This window comes from Canis aureus, chromosome 29 (genome assembly GCF_053574225.1).
Source record: "Canis aureus isolate CA01 chromosome 29, VMU_Caureus_v.1.0, whole genome shotgun sequence".
Classification (NCBI taxonomy): domain Eukaryota; kingdom Metazoa; phylum Chordata; class Mammalia; order Carnivora; family Canidae; genus Canis; species Canis aureus.
In genome coordinates this window covers 10,444,926-10,464,451 of record NC_135639.1, presented here as the reverse complement: position 1 = coordinate 10,464,451, position 19,526 = coordinate 10,444,926, and the positions used below count along the sequence as shown (strand labels likewise).

Here is a 19,526-nt window from a genome sequence, read left to right as displayed (position 1 = left end):
TGTATTGATATTTTGTTTTGTTTGTTTACCACCCTCAGAGGAATACCTACACACCGAAGCTGGGTCAGGAAGATTCGTTTTGCTCCTGGTAAAGGAAACCAGAAATTGATAGCAATGTACAATGATGGTGCTGAAGTGTGGGATACTAAAGAGGTAGGCCCAGCTCCCTGATAAGACACTCAAACCAAGCTGCTGGTCACAGGAGCTCTATTTTTTTTCTTCTGTCTGATTTAGAAATGAAGCCTATATGATGGGTTTGACAAGCTTCTTAAAATAATTTTCTTGCTTTTAATGGTATCGTTGTCTTTGGGATCTTTAAAATATATCTGTATGTAGAAGATAGGTTGCCAGAACTGTTCAGTTTTAACTTGCACTGGGTCTATGCCACTGGCATTGTCTCTGATAAACATCTTCCTTTTCTTTCTGAAAATGACCACCACAAAATTCACTTTTGAAGGTTCAGATGGTGAGCAGTTTAAGAAGTGGAAGGAATGTGACCTTTCGGATATTGGATGTGGACTGGTGTACGTCAGATAAAGTGATCCTGGCGTCAGATGATGGGTGTATCAGAGTCTTGGAGATGTCTATGAAGTCCACTTGTTTTAGAATGGATGAACAAGAGTTAACTGGTATGGAATGTCAATGAAAGGATCTGTGACACTTTATTTTGCACAGGCTGCTCTCTTCTGTTTCATTTCAGTCTTTCTAACAATCTGAGTATAAGGAAATGGATTAACTTCAAGCTTGAGTGTTTTTACTGCTAAGATACTGGGCTCTGTTACTGCAAATGTCAATCATTATCTACTCCAGCTTGGCAAGTGCCCCTTCTTTGACCCTTTGCGTGGAGTGCTTTGTGGAAAGATCAGAGATATTTGCATAAAAATGACTCACTTAGAATTTAGGAGAACTCTGGTGCCTGGGTGACTTCCTTGGTTAAGCGTCTGCCTTTAGGTCAGGTCATGATCCCATGGTCCTGGGATTGAGCCCCACATGAGGCTCCCTGCTCTGTGGGGAGAGTGCCTGCCTCTCTCTCCTCTCTCTGCCCCACCCCTCTCCGGATCAGGAGTTCTCTCTCCCTTGCTCTTTCTCTCTCAAATGAATAAATAAACTCTTTAACCAAAAAAATAATAATAATAATAATTTAGAACTCATCAGAGGACATGAATCTAGTGGTAAGGTGCTGCTGGCTTTTTAAGAATGAGCTTTTTATCTTTTGCTAGCATATATCACTGGGGGCGCCTGACTGGCTCAGCCAGAAGAGCGTGCAACTCTCCATCTCAGGGTTGTGCATTAGAGCCCCCCTATTGGTTGTAGAGATTACTTAAAAAAAGAAAAGAAAAGAAAAGGGCAAGCAGATATCATTAAAAAGTCACTTTGGAAAGTGTTCTGGGTATCATGAATTTTGATACCTATTTTAAGACTTCTTAAATGGTCAGTGAAAATAAAATTAGATGATTGTGCTGCTATACCTTTTCTGTAAGTTGTTTTAAGATTTTTTTTTTTTTTACCAGAAAAAAGAATATTTTGGTAACTATAACCTCATACGTGACTTTTTGAAAGCAAATGGGACTGTGAATGTGCCCGTCAATCAGTTTGAAAGGCTGCTTTTGTCTTATGAAATACAGTGTCCTCCATGCCAGACACTTGTGAATGGAGATACATTCTGACCCTAACTGGAGCAAATCAAGCATTCCCCAGGCATCCGTTTGGTGTGCATTCCAGTCTGCTGAAAAATTTCAGAAGAGACTTACTTACTTCCTTACTGGACTTCAGCCTAAAACTGTCCACTCTGGGAACTGGCCATACCTTTGTAGAGTCAATCTTTGGCATATTCAGAGGCAGTAAGATTTTGAAAACCTGTGCTTTCACCTTGTGTTCGTGCTTGAGGCACTCTTAGGTTGTTGTTGATGCTGGCTGGGCTCCCTGGAAGTTATGTTAGGTGTGCGTTTTTTTTTTTTTTATTGTTGCCCCAGCCCTGTCTGGTGGCTTTGGTCCCACCGCTTCATCCTGTGTAACCCTAACTACCATCTCCTGAAGCCAGAAGTTGTATGTGGCTTTCTCATGTGTGTCCTTGAGATGCTCGCCAGCTCTGCATAAGTGGCAGTGTCCCTTCCTTCCATAACAAAGTTATTAAGGAAATCGAGGGAACTTCAAAGCTCATTTCCTTTTAATTTAGCTACTAGATCTAGGTTAAAGAGATGTGTAAATGTAATCAAAATCTTTGAAAAGCTTTCTATCACCTTTAATTTAAAATTTGAGTCTACCAAAGCCCAGATAGCTTTTCTTAAAGTGACTATAGAATTGGAGCCCATCATTAACACCATACTTGAATATCTGACCTACAGATAGATTTTAGGTTACATTTCTTTTAAAGTTTTCCAAATAATAATAATAGTAATTCCTATCTAGTCTCTAGTTCTGCAGCCTCAACCAGAAAGGGAAAATTTTGAAATAGTAACAGGGAAAGGTCAGTATTGACCCTTAAACTCAGAATGTCATTCGATACATGTTAAAGAATAAAAACTGGTGGTAGTGTAACTATGGAGTTGCCAAAAAGATGTCTATATTTTTATCTGTAGTTACATGCAAATTTGGTCTTGGAAAAATACGTTTGATAGATTTTTATTCTGGGGACTTACTGATAGGGGATGAAATCATTTTAGGTCATATGCAGTTATATATTTAATGAATTGTCTTTAATTCCCCTTAATAACAAGTAGAGAGTATCCAATACTGGTTCAAATCTGTCCATTTTCTTAGAATAGCTTAAGTGGCCTACTTTCTGTCCCTATGCCCCATGTTTACATTTGTCTCAACCCTCCACACCTCAGTGAAGGAGGTCAGATAAATGTAGAAGATGAGGATCCCTGTTTTTGAGTTGTTGAACCCTTCTTGTCTGCTGCCTTGTCAGGGTCATAAAACCACATAAAAATACTATAATGCTTTTTTTAGCAGCATCTAGAAGGAGTCCCAAGAGTGTAAGACTTTTTTAATAACATTGCAGTTTGATATGGTTTCCACACACTTTAAATAGTATCAGCAGAGTGTTAGAGAGATTGTCCAGTCTGACTTCCTCCCAGCTGCTCAGGCCACTGCCGAACAACTCGCTTTTCCTAAGGGAGATCACATAGAAGGAAACTTTCTACAATCAAATTACACACAAACCTTGCCTCTTCGTCTGCCTCTGCTTTCTACTCATTTCCAGTGGTTTTCATTTGGGCTGTTTGGAAATGTGTCACAATGTGCAGGTGTGTGTGTGGGGGTGGTGGGAGTGGGGAGTCTAGGGTCCCTAAACAGCATGCAATGCATGGAACAACCTAGATAATGAAGAATGATCCTACCCAAAATGTCAGTAGTGTCCCTTGTCTCCCTTCTTTCCCCCTCATTGCATCACTGTAACAGCATGACCAAAGCAGAGTCCTCTCCTTCCCAGACTGCCTGCTCACCATGCCATGTGCCACCTCCAAGTGGTGGAGGAGCAATTTTCCTACTGCTTTTTTCTTGGCTCTTCAGCTCCTCATTTTCTGCATTGCTGTCCCATAGGTAGCCAGCAGTCTGGGCAAGTTTCTGTTTAGCATCTCAGATAGCTGTAGCCCAGACCAAGCAGAATGTGCGCAAGAGAAGTAGCAGTGATGCCAACTGCCTCTTCATTCTAATTGTAATTTCCAGAAGTGAATGAGCTCTTGCAGGTGAGTTTCTCCAGCTGTGAGATGATCACCTATTCGTTTTTCATGGCTGATTATTTGCCTTTGAGAAGAAAGATCTAAACTCATTTGAAGGAAAAAGAAAAAAACTAATTTGAAGGTAGGGAATAGAGTTCACTTTCAGCTGTTCATGCTCATTGGGATGCTGTCAACAATGTTTTGTTTTGGAGAAAATAACACATTTGTTTATAAAAATCAGATGTTTCCCTCAGTTTACTCTGGCGTGGTGAATGTCTTGCTCATGTTACATAATAACTCTGGAGTGCTGCTCTCTAAGAACATTGTCTTGTGTCTTTTCACTGTTCATTGATTAAGAAACTACACATAGCATGGAAGCTTTCTCTGTCTCTAAGCTTAATCTTTTACTGTTAAGGTTTTATTCCCTTATGTTAGCTATTTCCAAACATTTTTAACCTAATGCTAGCAGCCCCTACTGTCTAAAAGTGTTGAGGACCAGCTTGAGAGCTGGAGAGTCCTGTGGTTGTCGTCTAGCAAGGATGAGGAGAGAGAGCTAAGTAAACCCACCTTTATCCTTTCCAGTGCTGGTTTTAATGGTTCTGTAGGTATGTAAGTGAGTCTCATTCTTCTTCCTTTTTTTTTTTTTAAGATTTTATTTATTTATTTGAGAGTGACAGAACAAGCACAAGCAGGGGGAGGGGGAGAAGCAGGCTCCCCACTGATCAGGAAGCCCAATGTGGGGCTCCATCCTAGGACCCCAGGATCATGACCTGAGCCAAAGGCAGATGCTTAACCAACTGAGCCATGCAGGCACCCCAGTGAGTCTCATTCTTACCAGGTACCATTCCTCCCTTTATAACCTGGCTGTAAAAGATAAATGTGACTGAATGGAAAATTAAAACAAAACAAAACAAAAAAACTTTCATAGCAGCAAAAACTATAAGCAAAGCTAAATACAAATAATAACCTGGGAGAGGTATATACAAGTCTTTAATGGGCTATCCACAGAGAAGAAAAAAATGCATAGTTGGCTCTTAAATATATGAAAAGATGCTTTATTCATAAGAGAAATATAAATTAAAACTACACTAAGAAACTGCTTCTCACCTATCAGATTAATAAAAATTCAGGAGCTTGAAAATATGCTCCTGGAAGTTTGAGGAAATAAGCACTCATGCATTGCTCATGCACAGACCCTATAGGAAGGAATTTGGCAATACTTAACAAAGCTATATGTGTATTTACCTTTTATAATCAGCAGTTCCACTACTAAGAACTTAACTTGACCATCCGTATGTGTGACCATAGCAGAATTGGGGAAAGAATAAGTTTGAAGACAAGAGAATAGTCTACAGTACTAAAGAGAATGAGGAATTTCTCTGTGAGCTGATCTGGAGTGATAGGGTATGTATAGGTGAAAAATCCAGGTGTTAAAGTGTGTATAGTTTGCATATACATTTGTTTATTTTGCAAAAGACAAAAACAAACAAACCTAGAATAATCCAAGAACTAAGGAAAATGATTATTGATAAGAGGTAGAAAAATTGAAAGAACGGGGATTGGGTGAGATGTCTGTGAACATACTAATATTATATAATTTCCACTTCTGAGTCGTTTAAATGTTGTACATATTCAGAAGATACAGGTGTCCCTTGTAACAACATGGGGGTTAGGGCTGTTGACCCCTCACACACTTGAAAATCGGAGTATAACTTTTAACTCCTCAGAAACTTTCCTAATGACCTACTGTTGCTGGAAGCCTTGCTAATGATGTAAATGGTCGATTAACACATATTTTATATGTAATATGTGTTATATGCTGTATTCTTATTAGTTAAGATAGAGAAAAAACGTTACTAAGAAAATCATAAGAGATTTTCATAAGATCGTAATAATTTCATCAGATCATAATAGAAAATACATTTACAGTATGATGCTATATTTATTGAAAAAAAATCATCTGTAAGTAGATCTACACAGTTAAACACATGTTGTCCAAAGATCAACTGTATAACGAAAACAAAAAGGATGAAAGAAAAAACAAACCCTAAAATTGAACAAAGAGACTACTGAACCTAACTATACAACAGATTGGTAAGACTAGTTCACATAACTGAAATATAGAACTCTCACTGTGGCCCTTAGTGGTTCAGACCCTGAGAACAGAAAGAGTCGCAGTGGACTTTTCAGTTAGTTGGCAGTAGCGCTAGTTATTCTAAAACGGTTTTGTGCATGTTATCAACTGTAACAAACTAGTACATAAATTGCAATTTAGGGGAACCAGGGTTCCTAATGAGGGAAGAACGAGGTACAGATGTGGAATGGGGGGTGAGGAGAAAGAACCCTCCAGGATGGATTTGCATTGGAGATAGCAATATAATTAATTCATGACTTTTTTTTTTTAAATCCATTTCCTTATTTCTTGGCCCTATACACTGATTTCAGGCATAGAAGCAATGACGTTTCAATGGCAGTGAGCACTCTTAGCACCCAGATTTGGTTTCTATATTCCATTTCCTGACTAAAAAGAACCGGGGCTCCTTGGGCAGTTTATTCCAGGAGAGAGGCAAGGAAGCTGTAAGATGAGTCTGGGACATGTTGTGGTGCCAGAAACTAAGGAAGGAACTGAAAAATCAATGAGGACTCATCATAAACATACAGAAACTAGCATTTAGGGGCTTCCACTGCCACACGTGGGGCAGTCTGAGCATCATAAAGAAAAACAGTTGTATTGCTATCAGTGTTGGACTCTTTTTAATCCATTATTCCATAGCAATATTTAAAGGGAAAGAAGAAGGGGTCTGGGCAGGAAGGGAAAGCTGTTTACAGAAGAATGCCAGTCGATAAATATAGACAGGGTGATAGAATTAGAAAATCACCAATTCCATTTCTTAATGTAATAGTTGATTCAAGCCAAGATCACTAGTGAGTGTCAGATCACTGATAGAAGGGTGTTTGGGAATAGGAAGTTCGGTCTCAACAGTATCTCGCTGTTACCTATTAATTGAAAAGGGGAGAAAAGTGCCCTGACAATGAGGGAGCCTATGATCAGATTTAGTGTTACCAAGAAGCCAACTAACATGCTCCCTCTGATGCGATGCAGTGAGAAGTACACAACATCCTGTGTCATGTTCTTGCTCACACAGATCACAATGGAGATAATTTCCTAGGACCTTGAATGGACCAGAACTTTTCAAAATTGAAAACATTGTTTAAGACCAGAAACAAAAAGGTTGAGAGGACTGTTCTAGATGAGAGGAGACTCAGGAGGATGAGAAACCAGTGTGGGTAGAATATAGCTGTCAGGATAGGGAGTAACAGAGGACCTCTGAGTATGATTTTAGTGAATCAATATTAAAACTCTTGGGTGTAGGACACCTGACTGGCTCAGTGGTTGAGCGTCTCAGGTTGTGATCCTGGGGTCCTGGGATCGAGTTCTGCTTTGGGCTCTCTACAGGGAACCTGCTTCTCCCTCTGCCTATGTCTCTGTCTCTCTGTCTCTCATGATTAAATAAATAAAATCTAAAAAAAAAAAAAAAAAACTCTTGGGTGTAAAAAAAAAGTAGTCCTAGAAATATTTCTGACCATTTTCCAACTCTGAAAAGTCCACATAAGATATTTTATCCATTATTTAATACTTAGCTAAATACATAGAATGACATTTTGTAAAGCAGTACTGTCTAACAAATGTAATGTGAGCCACATACATTTACATTTTCATATATTACCCATTTTAAAAAATAAAACAGATGAAATTAATAATTTTATTTAACCCAGTATATCTAGCTTTATTTTTTTCAGCATGCAGTTAGTATTAAAAATTACTAATGAGGTATTTCATATTTTTGCATGCTCAGTTTTCAAAGTCCAGGCTGTATTTCACGTTAGAACACGGATCAACTTAGGGGGCATATTTTCAGCAGAAATACTTAAGCCATATTTAGATTTTATAAAATTTACAACTGAAAAAATAGTTACGTATTCCTAAGTAGACTTAAAAGTTCTCCAATGACTGAATCAAGTATTAATTTTTAAATTAAGTTAGTTAAAATTAATTAAGGTTAATTAGTTAAAATTAGTTAAGTCCCAAAGAACTTTTATCAGGTCAGGTGTCTGAGTCGGCCATGTAAGGCAGCCTCAGCACAGTTGCCTGGGCACTGGGACCTTTGGGCCTTCTTTGCATTAGAACGTGTTGAAAAAGAGGCAAATCTTGTGTCTGAAGTAAGCCAACTGCTGCATGTAGGGGATGCTGGGGCCCATAGTCTAGGAATATAATCCTTTTTCTTCAAGGCCTACCCTTGTGAGACCTGAGAATGCCTTTGATCAGAGATGACCTAATCCCTTTAGTGACAAGCTCACTAAAGGTCCGAGTTAGTTTAATAGTCTCAGAAAAGCAAAGATAACAAGTGGTATGATACAGGTAAGTATTATTTTTAGTATTTTAAAATAATGAGTTTTATTAATATCTGTTGAGTTGATGCACTGAATCTTTTATTCACATAGGATCAGTGTTTTTATACCATATAGGACACTTAAATTTTAAAAAGGGGAAGGAAGAGATATTAATCAGTTTGGATGAAGAGAATCGCTCCATTCAGGCTGTTTGTCTTTAAGCAGTGATTACACTGAATATACTCTCTCAGTTGCCACCAGATTTATAATTTATTCTCTGTTGACTTCTCTGTGAACGGCTGTGGCTGAAGCTTCAGAGTAAAACTATAAAATTCTATTTTATTAAAAGAACTAATTTTTTTAAATTCTTTTATTTTTGTCTAGAGCCTGTGTGGTGCCCCTATCTCCTTGTTCCAAGGGCCTCCCTTGCCTTGAAAGCTTTCTTACTACACCAGCCGTGGAATGGACAGTATTCTCTGGACATTTCTCAGGTGTAAGTTTTTACCATTTTTGTTTTCCTTTCTTAACTTGCTTGGGGTTGAAAATCAGTAGGAGCCTATACTCTGGCATTTAAAAGGATTGGAACTATAAAAACAAGCTGAGGCTGAGACAGCAGACACCCTGAAAGAACCCTTCATTTGCCTCTCTGGGGCCTTTGGGAGTGAGCATGTGTTGGGAGCTGGGGCACCTGAGCTGCTTTTGGTAACCTTTGTCTGAACCCAGGATATGACATGATGAGTGTGAAGAAGGCCAGTTAGGCCAAGAGGAATTTGAGGCCAGCCTTCAAATTCTTTTTAAAAACAACAAGAGGGGCCCCAGGGTGGCTCAGTTAGTTAAGCGACCAGCTCTTGATTTCAGCTTAAGTCATGATCCCAAGGTCTTGGTTTCAAGCCCCACGTCAGGCTCCCTCCTCAGTGTGGAGTCTGCTTGTCCCTCTCCCTCTGCTGTTCCACTCCCCCACTCTTTCTCTCTCTCTCAAATAAATAAAATCTTTTTTAAAAAGCAGCAAGAATGGGCTTATTGCAGATATATTTTCTGTTTTATGAAATTTCACTTATTATAAAGACATTGACAGTAACTATTATTAGTAGTTATTAGTTAAATCCACAAGTGTTACTGAACTTATGCCATGTGGAGTGCACAGGTAGGTATGGGTTAAGGAATAAGAAAAATAATGTGATGTCTGTTTTCCAAGAAGCATCTACTTAGAGAAATGAATGTCCATTTTGCAGAGCAGAAAGAACAAGTTCCTTTAGTCATTGCTAGGTTTCTAATTAACATGACTCTTAAGCATGATAGTTTTTAGAGCCCACTGATAAATTTTCTGGTTTCTTGAAAGCCAGAGAGACACTTTAGTTATGTCTTTGTTTTAACTAAATAGGATAAAAGCAGACATGAAAGATGGCTGGTGGGTTCTTGGGTGGTTGCTGTTTGATCTATAACCAGCTTTTTTTTTTTTTTTTTTTTTTTTTTTAAGATTTTATTTATTCATTTGAAAGAGAGAAAGCACAGCTGGCAGGGGGAGAGGCAGAAGGAGAGGGAGAAACCGGCTCCCTGCTGAGCAGGGAGTCTCACGTGGGGCTCTATCCCAGGACTCTGGGATCATGACCCGAGCTGAAGGCAGACACTTAATTTGACTCAGCCACCCAGGCACCCCTATAACCAGCTTTTTAAACCAGGGACTGCAAAGAGGTTATTTCTACATTGGCACAGCTTTTTTTCTGGTGAAGAAATGCTTGATTATAAGTGAAGAGAGAATGAGCTTATTCAAAATCTTTTCTGTATAGTGATTATCCAGAAAATGAAGAAGTAAAGAATCTCCTTCAAGAGCAGCTGAACTCGTTGTCAAAGTAAGCATCCTGGCTATGTTTTATTAGGGATATGACTGTGAGAAAGAAAATAGAATAATTAGGCTTTTTGAAGTTAAAGTAACTTGTGTTTTAGAAAACATCAGTAACCCAAGGAGAGACCATTCTATTCACAAAGGCTCATTTGATCTTTCATATCTTCGTGTTGTAGAAAGTAGTTATTTAATAGTTACAGTGACAGCTCCACCTTCACCAGTTTCCTACGTGTTGGATGGCTGTGGTCCCATGTCAGGAATGGAAGCTGTGCTGTGAGCGTCCTGGTAGCTCAGCCTGCCTCCGTCACAGATGCCCCAGGAAGCCTCAAGTTAGAGGCCATACACAGCACAGTTCTTGTGTGGCAGCTGCCTTTTCTAAAATAAGTTCTCTGTGTCAGGTGCTATGTGTGCACACTTCTGACTAAGAAATTAATAAGTTCCCTAGAGCCAAGAGCATTTAAAAGTACATATTGGGAATAAAGCCAAGGAAGTAGAAAAATATGGGTTCATGGGGAGTTCTTGGTAAAACAGAGTACATTTTTGCAGTCTTAGAATCTGTCACATGTAATTACAATATTTAATAATTTAGCGATATTTTATTGATCCCAAATTCAAAATAATTATTGTTCCTGTATCCAAAAGTTAATATTTGTATTTAAGTGGAAAAGATTTAAAGAACATCTTTCCTCCCCCGATGTATGAATATTCTGTATGTGGCTATTTTAGAAATATCAATTTATAAAAACATGCCTTTCTCCTTAAATATTTTATTTTTTGTAATAGTTTCTGAATTTATCTCTTCTAAAGTATACACTGTTTCTGATCAGTAGCAGAATCATTTTATCAACAGTGACATTCTTGTTCCTATAGTTAGGCAACTGTTCATGTTTTCAAAACCTTGAGTTGAACTATTGCAAGGATGTTATGTAAACCAGAATCAGAGCCTCACCCCCGTGTGGTAGTTGACAGGTACTAGCTCTCTTGGCCTAGATACCCTCAGCCTTTGCATTTATGATTTCAGAGTCCTGGCAAAGTAACTTCCTTTGGAAGTTCTAAGTGTACTAACTAGTTAAAAAAGGAACAAAACATTTCAGGAATAGCAAAACTTTAAGTAGATTAGCAATTTTGAGTGGATTTCCCATTTCAAGAATATATTGATTTATCTCCCTTATTGTTTTATTAAAAAAGTATGCCTTACCTTTGTCTGGATTCCTGTTTGCAGTGACATAAAGAAGCTCTTACTCGATCCAGAATTCAGTCTCTTGCAGAGATGCCTGCTTGTTTCAAGGTAACACTAAGTGTTCTGTGTAAGAAACAGAATGTCAGATGAACTCATTTCTCTTATCAAGGTTTTGTGGTTAAGACCAAATAAACGATTTTGATTTTAGAACAACATATCAGTTCATCCTTTAGATTTGCTTTACAGTTAATTTTGGAACTAGAAAAAAGGAAATAGGAAAAAATAACTACATTTTTAATGTGAGATCTAGACCTTCTCTACTGGAAATGCTGCCTCCTCCAGATAGCTTTTAAAAATATGTATTTTAAAATATCAGCTATAAAAAGCATGTCCTTAAATATACTGATAAGTTATATTTAAAGCAATAATCTGTACTCCCTCTCTGCAAGGTAGAGTTGTCACTTACAAAGAAAGGCATTTCCATCTATTCCCCAGAGAATAAATTGTAGTGACTTCCATATCTTATTTAGCCAGTTTTCCAAGAGGAATTTCTTCCTTAATGTGAAGCTGTGGTCCCGATTGAAAGGTGTGTGTGCTGCTGACAAGCCGGGTAAATCATTGCCCAGGCCTTGGAACCATAGTGTTGCTCTTAACCCAGCACAGAGGGGACTTGGGGGCAAAGGGGCCTTGCCCTTAGGCACCTGTATCATTTGAGACTCGGTAACAGGGCTGGGGAATGTGCTACTTTTTCTTTCACCCCACCAGGCACAGGCGAGTGTCCCAAATGGTCTTTCATGTGACAGCGCTGTGCTCCTGGTACTTGAGGCTTCTATGGGGAGGCCCTGTCCACGCCCAGGTCTGCCATGTGGGGTCAGTGGGATTTTGGTTTCACCTTCCTCAGGCTTTACGGCGATGAGTCGGAGCTGCACTTCTGGACAGTTGCTGCCCACTACCTGCACAGCTTGTCCCAGGAGAAGCCAGCAAGCAGCCCCACCTCTAAAGACACCGAGCCTCGGGACAAAGTGAACAACCCACTAGATATATGTTATGATATACTCTGTGAAAATGCCTATTTTCAGGTATTATGTTTTGTGGATTAAAATCTTGAAAGCTCCCATCTTGTTGACTTATGTCTTTGTAAGTGTCTTAAATTTGGGAAACTTTCCAGCTAAATTAAGGTCCACATAATAGAAATGAGTCCTTCGGCACCTCTGCATTGAAAAGGCCTGACTCAGAACTTGAGAAGCTCATAAATGCTTATTGAGTTTTGTAATACACGAATTTTGTAATTTTATTATTAAGTCTTTATTTTTTTCTTTGTCTTAACAATTGTTAACTTAGAAGATTCATTTTTATTCATTTTCTGTAAAAAAATATTTTTCACTTGATATCTTATATACTTTTCCATGTATAAAAAGGTACTTTCACAGTGTATTCACTGCAGGAAAGAACTTCAGTGCACAGAGGGCTGGCTTCTGGAAGCAGGCAGAGTTGCACACAAATGAGAATTCATTTCGGCACTTTTGTTTGTTTGTTTGTTTGTTTTAAATTTTTACTTATTTATGATAGTCACAGAGAGAGAGAGAGAGAGAGAGGCAGAGACACAGGCAGAGGGAGAAGCAGGCTCCATGCACCGGGAGCCCGACATGGGATTCGATCCCGGGTCTCCAGGATCGCGCCCTGGGCCAAAGGCAGACGCTAAACCGCTGTGCCACCCAGGGATCCCTTGTTTGTTTTTTTGAAGATTTTATTTATTTATTCATGAGAGACACACAGAAAGAGGCAGAGACATAGGCAGAGGGAGAAGTAGGCTCCTTGCAAGGAGTCTGATGCAGGACTCGATCCTCGGACCGGGATCATGACCTGAGCCAAAGACAGGCAGTCAACCGCTGAGCCACTCAGTTGTCCCTCAACACTTTTTTCTAGTCAAATTCTTATTAAATTTTTGGATTTCTGTAAAGTTGATTATCTAATAACCTCAGGAGTCAAAATAATATTCATAAAATGATTTTATTAAATATAGTAAAATTTAAAATCTTAGAATTTTCTTTTCTTTTTCTACTCTAGAAATTTCAGCTGGAAAGGGTTAACCTACAGGAAGTAAAGCGGTCAACTTACGATCATACAAGGAAATGTACAGACCAGCTACTCCTCTTGGGTCAAGTATGTCAATCTTTATGACTCTTTTCACATTTCATGGAGTTGCTCGTTGATGAGTATTTCAGAGCATCATGTAGCTCACACACATGCACACATGCGCGTGCACACACACATACAGACAGATAGGTAAATCAGTATTTTTCTAAAAGTATACATGTAAATTTAGGCTTTCTTTCAAAATAAGACCAACAAACCTTCTGAGAAAGCAAAAAAATCTGTGGTTGACTAGCTTGGATTACATATGTCAAACGAGACCTAACTGGTTTGGTTTGGTTTTGTGTCTCTGAAATGACTGATGCTAGAGTAAGCAGTTTCCTGAGCATCTGTGTAAACCAGATTGTGGTTTTCCCTTTGTTCCAAAGAAGCAGTAGGACACTTTGTTGAATTTTTGTATATATAAGTAAAGCATTGACAAACAAGTTTTAAAAATGAAAGTCTTCTCGAAGCTATAACTTCAGTGTTCCAAATTGCGAGTTCAATAACACTGTGTTGGAAGAAAATGGTCTCATAATTAGAAGAACTGTTTCTCTCATTAGACAGACAGAGCTGTGCAGTTGCTATTGGAAACAAGTGCGGATAACCAGCATTATTATTGTGACTCCCTGAAAGCCTGTTTGGTTACAACTGTCACCTCATCAGGCCCTTCCCAGAGCACCATTAAGCTGGTGGCAACTAACATGATTGCCAACGGCAAGTTGGCAGGTAAGGTGTGCTTTGTGGGTATATTTGTCAGTACTCTGGGAACTCAGGCCCGTTCCCAGCAAAGTATTTGATTATTAAGATAGTTCTTTTCTTTTTTTAATATATGCTGGAGAAAAGTAGGAAGATTGTTGCTAGCCATTAACATGGTGACCATATCACTTAATCATTTGAAGCAGAACACATCTTAAGTGTGAAAGAGGGCAATAGTCATAATTACCAATACAGCAGGCATGAGTTGGATGAACCTGAGCAGGCTGAAACAGTGAACACAGGTGCGCAAGCCCACACTTTCCCAGTTTGCTTCTTGGAATATATTGCTGCTGCTGCCCTCTTGACTCAAGGGTAGCATTGTAAAACTATTTTTGTATTTTGTTTTAAAATTAAAGTCAAGAATGTCTCCAGTAAGTATATAATGCACAAGAGCAGATGACATCAAATAGTGGTTTTTACCTTGTAGTGACCTGTTAGAGAGGGCTGTGGTATCACCTGAGGGGCTGGTGTTCTGTCTTCCAGAGGGTGTGCAGCTGCTTTGCCTGATAGACAAAGCTGCAGATGCCTGCCGCTACCTGCAGACATACGGCGAGTGGAACCGGGCAGCATGGCTTGCAAAAGTAGGTGACTCTGGCAGGTGCTTAGAGCATTTGGGATAGAAAGTTCTTCTTTAAATTTGGACTCCTGGTTTAGAAGCAATTTTTTGGCTGCACAGCTGCTATGCAGATATTTTCTTGCAACTCTAATGCTCTTGTTCTTTATGAATATAAATTGCCTTTCTTCTTATTGAGAAATGGATTGCCTTGGTAGCAATTTAGTGAAGCAGCTGGCCCCTTTCCCTGCTGGGGTGCTGGGGTGTGCCCCAAACCCCAACACCAGCCCAGGAGTTGCTGGTCCCTAATTCCACAGACTTGGGTGGTTATCTCTGCTATTCATGGTAAGCAGCAAAGCTAGGGCAGTGTGCTAGCAAAACCAAGCCTAGCATTTGTTTCACAGGAACAGATCCCATTTTGATTACATTATAATTTTTTTTTTTTTTTTTATAGTGCAGGATGTCTTTGTTTTTAACACAGGTATCTTTCTCAGGTCCGTTTAAGTTCTGAGGAGTGTGCTGATGTTTTAAAGCGGTGGGTTGACCACCTTTGCTCTCCACAAGTCAACCAGAAGTCAAAAGCCCTCCTCGTCCTTCTCTCCCTGGGCTGCTTTTTCAGTGTTGCTGAGACACTTCACAGGTACACCCACAGTGCATCACAGGTGGTCAGGGTGACTAATTCTTCATGCTCTCTTGAGGCTCTGCTGGGCGGATAGAGCACTCACTTTGTGGAGTAAAAGGAAAAGCTTACCTTTTAGGTTTATAAAAAAAAAAAAACAACCCTACAGGGAATGAAATAGTCCATAGTCTTTATTTAATCATCTCCATTTGGTCTAGGAGCTTTATTTTCCTATCAGTATATTTGCCACACATAATAGGTAACCTATTTAAAAAGAATCTAAAAAAAGTCTGTAGAGAATTTAGCTTTGAATAGAGCAACTAAGATGAAGACCAGAGAACAGTAGGAAGGCTGACAGCGTTGTCAGTGTCCCCTCTAAAAATAATACCTATCATTTAGGGGACATTTTATTTATTTAAAACTAAGGGAGGCTGAGGCAAATATGAAAAGACTTCTGGATAAATCTGGACAGTGGGTGTGTGGATACTTGTCCCATCTCTGTAGATTTGTGTATATTTCAACTCTGTCACAGTTTTTGTAAATATGAATTAGTCAGGTTGGGGGGTGATGACCCACCCAGGGGGGCTATGATAACCCCAGGTGGGGGGCTATGATGACCACCCAGTTCTCATAGCCTTTCCTCTATGAGCCAGGGCTTGGAAAAATGCTAATGTAAACTTGTGCTTGGGTTTCTAGGGAGAATGGGTACAAGTCTCTATATGAAAATACACCCTCAGGTGGGTCTGCCCCAAATGCCATAAATCACAAAGCCTAACTCACTTTGTTCTCTTGAGCAGCATGAGATACTTCGATCGAGCTGCCTTGTTTGTGGAAGCTTGTCTCAAGTACGGTGCAGTCGGAATCACTGAGGACACAGATATCCTTTGCTGGGATGATTATGCAGCAGGAGGCTGACGGCATGAGTGGGTTCCTCTTAGTGTACTGCCTGGGCAGGAACTGTGTTAGGGACGATCCACACTCAAATTCACCAAAGTCAGGAAAGAAGGAGAAATGAGAGAGAAAGACAGGAAGAAGATGGTTGCATAGCTGGCATCAGTTCTAAAATGGGTGGGGAGGCAGGAAGGACTGTAAAGGGATGGGACTCCAAATTTTGAACTATATCCAGGCACTGGTGAAGTTGACTCTGGTATAACAGGCTACTTAGAATGTCAGAGCACAGGAAAACAGGGCTGTCTGAAAACCTAAGACCTCAGGGCAGACTTCGTAATCAAAACCTCTGACTAGGCTGTGTCTGCCCCCAAATTGCCTACCACTCAGCCTTTCAGGTGCCAGAGGGTATGTACTTAAGGCTTCTTTCTTTTTCTAGTCTTTAGTGTAGTGTTAGGCTTTGAGACAATCTAAATCTAGGAGGATGTTAACTAGGTCTTCTGGAAGGAAACACTTTGCATTCAGCTCTTGCAGAGGGGAATGGGTGACATTGCAGATTGAGACCTTGCCTCCCCAAGCCAGGAACCCTCCTCCCCCGTGGAAGGGTGTCTGTGTTTTGCTTGGCCCTGGCAGGTCCTTGCATCCCTCCTGATTTGCCCCATAGAGGTGGTTTCTTCCTGCCTGTGGGAACTTGGTAGAGTATAATCACATTTCTTTCTGCCCTTTTTCCCCTTAACTATGGTTTACAGAAACTCATCTCTGCTATATATGCAGATTATGCCCGAAGCTTGAAGAACCTCGGTTTTAAACAGGGTGCAGTTCTTTTTGCTTCAAAAGCTGGAGCAGCTGGCAGAGATTTGTTGAATGAGCTGGAATCCCCCAAACAAGAACGGACTGAAGAGTGACAGGTCGATCTGTGCTGGGGAACCTGGCTTCGCATGCAGGGTAGGGGGTCGGTCTAGTAGTGCTCAGGGTCATGGTCAGGACCACTGAGGATACTGTCCTTCCAGGGTCCCTGTGAGCTGCTCAGCATTTTCCCATGGCTGTGTGTGCACAGCAGCAGATGAGCATTTGCAAAGTTAGGAGCAGATTCCACGGCCTTTGTTTATCTCAGAAAAAAATGCGAATGCTTCAGATTTTGAAAGGGTATAACATTTTATACTTTGGGAGACAGCTTTAAGAGTCCCTGGAAATATTTTAATTTTTTTAATCATAAAATTCAAGTGACTGAATTGCTTTTCTCATTGAGTGGAAAGGTGTTTGAAAAATCTAATTGTAAGAGGAGTTTGTGAGACCTATCCTCAAATATGTACTATGCCTGTGTTTCTCTACAATCATTCAAGAGACAGAGCAGAGAGATTTCAACAGTAAAGATGACTTACCAAAGCATTCCTTGTTTCTTATCTTGAGAATATAGATCTCTTGATTCTCTGTTTTACGCAGTTGCTAAATTTTGTAATTTCAGGCTCATAGAGAAATTTTAAGCTTTATGTTTTATTCTAGTTTGTGGGATCTTGGGTATTTTGAATTTTAACTCTTCTGACGTATTACAGTAACCTCCTTTTTGAACTCTCTGTGCTTTAGTTTTCTGTCTTTGTGTTTGTCCAACAACTGAAATATATGAGATGTGACTATTATAAATTATTGCTGTCTAGAACTTACAGAAATGATAAATAAAAAGGAAATTTCAGCCAGGTGTTTGTGTTTCCTGAGCTGCTGTGCATGAGGTCAGGGGCTGTGCTGGCTTCTCGGGAATCAGTCCAGCTGCTTCCTCCAAAGTCCAGGCCACTTGCTGAGTCCAGAGAAATTGGAATGTAGGAATTCCAGGAGTGTGGGCCCAGGATTGGACCGAACCCTTGTGCCCTGGGCAGATCTGCCTCAGACCTCCCAAAGGAACAGGAGTCAGTGTGCAGCTCTCAGAGGTGAGGTGAGGAAGTGGCATTCCTGTCTCCCCTCCTGCATGTCCAGTGTGGCCCATCTCCTCACATCCACTAGGAGATACGATTTTTAGATAAGAGTCATAGCCTCTACCCTTAGATATCGACAATCCTCTCTGACAAGGAACTGTGATCCATAGAGAGGATGGATTTATCCCAGGAATGCCTGTTCCCTAAACAACACTTTGGCTAAAGTTCTAGAAGAAATCCAGGATGCATTCATTAGTCCTGTAACTGGCTCCCCTTACTTGTCCTTTCTGTGCCAGGCCAGATTACATCAGAATTCCTAAAGGTCATGGGCAAACAGATCTCTCTCTATTGCCTGTGGTTAAATGATCACCCATATATATTTTGTTTATTCAACCATCAGCTAGCTAAAGGAAAAAAGAATGCTGCCCTTAGTAAGCAGAGAGGAAAAAAGATATCTTACTCTGGAGTGGGGCATTTTGAAAATGTAATATGCTTTGAGTTTGAGGCCAACAACTAAGTGATGAGGCCCTGCCTGACTGTGGCAACAGAGGAGAGGACCAGGCCCAGCAGCTTGGAGGGAACCAGCTGAGCGCCTGAGGCCGACGGGCCCAAAGTCTGTCACAGTCCAGCGGGTAGGATGGCGGTCCTTACTCTTCACACAGGACAGTGACCAGGTCTGTCAAGGTACAACTGGGAGTCCCACCCAGACAGAACCTGGGAACCCCTCCTCGTGGTGACCTGGTGGGCCCGAAGCTGAGCCCTAGCTGAGCCTCACCTCTGATGAGCACCCAGAGACAGCAGCGGATGAGGGTGAATCCCATTCACAGCCTGCACTTCCACTTTCTTTTCATGAAGGGTCTTTAGGAACCTCATGTTCCTGATGCGTTAGCTGGGGAGACTTCCCAGGGCGAAACCCACAGCCAGGATGAGACGAGAGTGACCATGACTTCAGGGCTGCAGGGGTCCCCCTGTGCCCATCCCCACAGCCGTGCCATCAGGGCCCTCCCTCGGCAGCCAGGCCAGTGGAGCTGGAAGACCTGGTGTGGGGGACCCCTGTGACCCCTTTCTCCAGGCTGGTCTCTGCAGGGCCGTTCCCTGTCGCTCACTCTTACCTTTTTCCTGCTCTGTTGCTCATGTTCTGCCAACAGTGGCGGCCTCCCCACCATCTTGCTTTAAGTATTTTCAATGCTTTGAAAGTGGTAGCAAGACATTTGGTTCTAAAAGTTATCAGAGCAGCCTCTGTACAAGCCTCATATCCCTCACTGCTGTTTCTGATCGGAGATTTTCCACGGACCAGACTCTGGCATAAAAACAATTCACCTCCCAACTGTTTATTGCCTGGAGACATCCCACCACCTGGCACGAGGACCGTGTTCTGTTTCAGTGACTCCTGAGCTTGGGGATCACCCACCCTATCTCACAGTGCGCAGCAGCGGTACGTGACCTAAGGAGAGTGTCAGGCGCAGACCTGTAGGTTGTGCAGCAGTAAAACCCTGGCAGGCAGAACCACTGCCCAGAGCATATTCTGCTAGCCAGTAGGGCTCTGGTTCCTGTTCTGCTTGGAACTGATTTGACGGATTCCAAACAACT

At 40.8% G+C, this 19,526-nt stretch overlaps 1 protein-coding gene across 1 annotated transcript in view; it reads left to right on the top strand.

Annotated features, from left to right (window-relative positions):
- WDR11 (WD repeat domain 11) overlaps positions 1–17,723 on the top strand; it is a 59,028-nt gene extending 41,305 nt beyond the window's left edge. Inside the window, exons 18-29 of the mRNA XM_077877411.1 lie at positions 39–153; positions 458–629; positions 8,439–8,547; positions 9,842–9,904; positions 11,120–11,185; positions 11,979–12,156; positions 13,145–13,240; positions 13,774–13,939; positions 14,453–14,550; positions 15,017–15,162; positions 15,939–16,019; positions 16,778–17,723. Of these exons, the coding sequence (XP_077733537.1) occupies positions 39–153; positions 458–629; positions 8,439–8,547; positions 9,842–9,904; positions 11,120–11,185; positions 11,979–12,156; positions 13,145–13,240; positions 13,774–13,939; positions 14,453–14,550; positions 15,017–15,162; positions 15,939–16,019; positions 16,778–16,934 (1,447 nt within the window). The 3' untranslated portion in view covers positions 16,935–17,723. The remainder of the gene's footprint in view (positions 1–38; positions 154–457; positions 630–8,438; positions 8,548–9,841; positions 9,905–11,119; positions 11,186–11,978; positions 12,157–13,144; positions 13,241–13,773; positions 13,940–14,452; positions 14,551–15,016; positions 15,163–15,938; positions 16,020–16,777) is intronic.
- Positions 17,724–19,526: the final 1,803 nt, after the last annotated feature.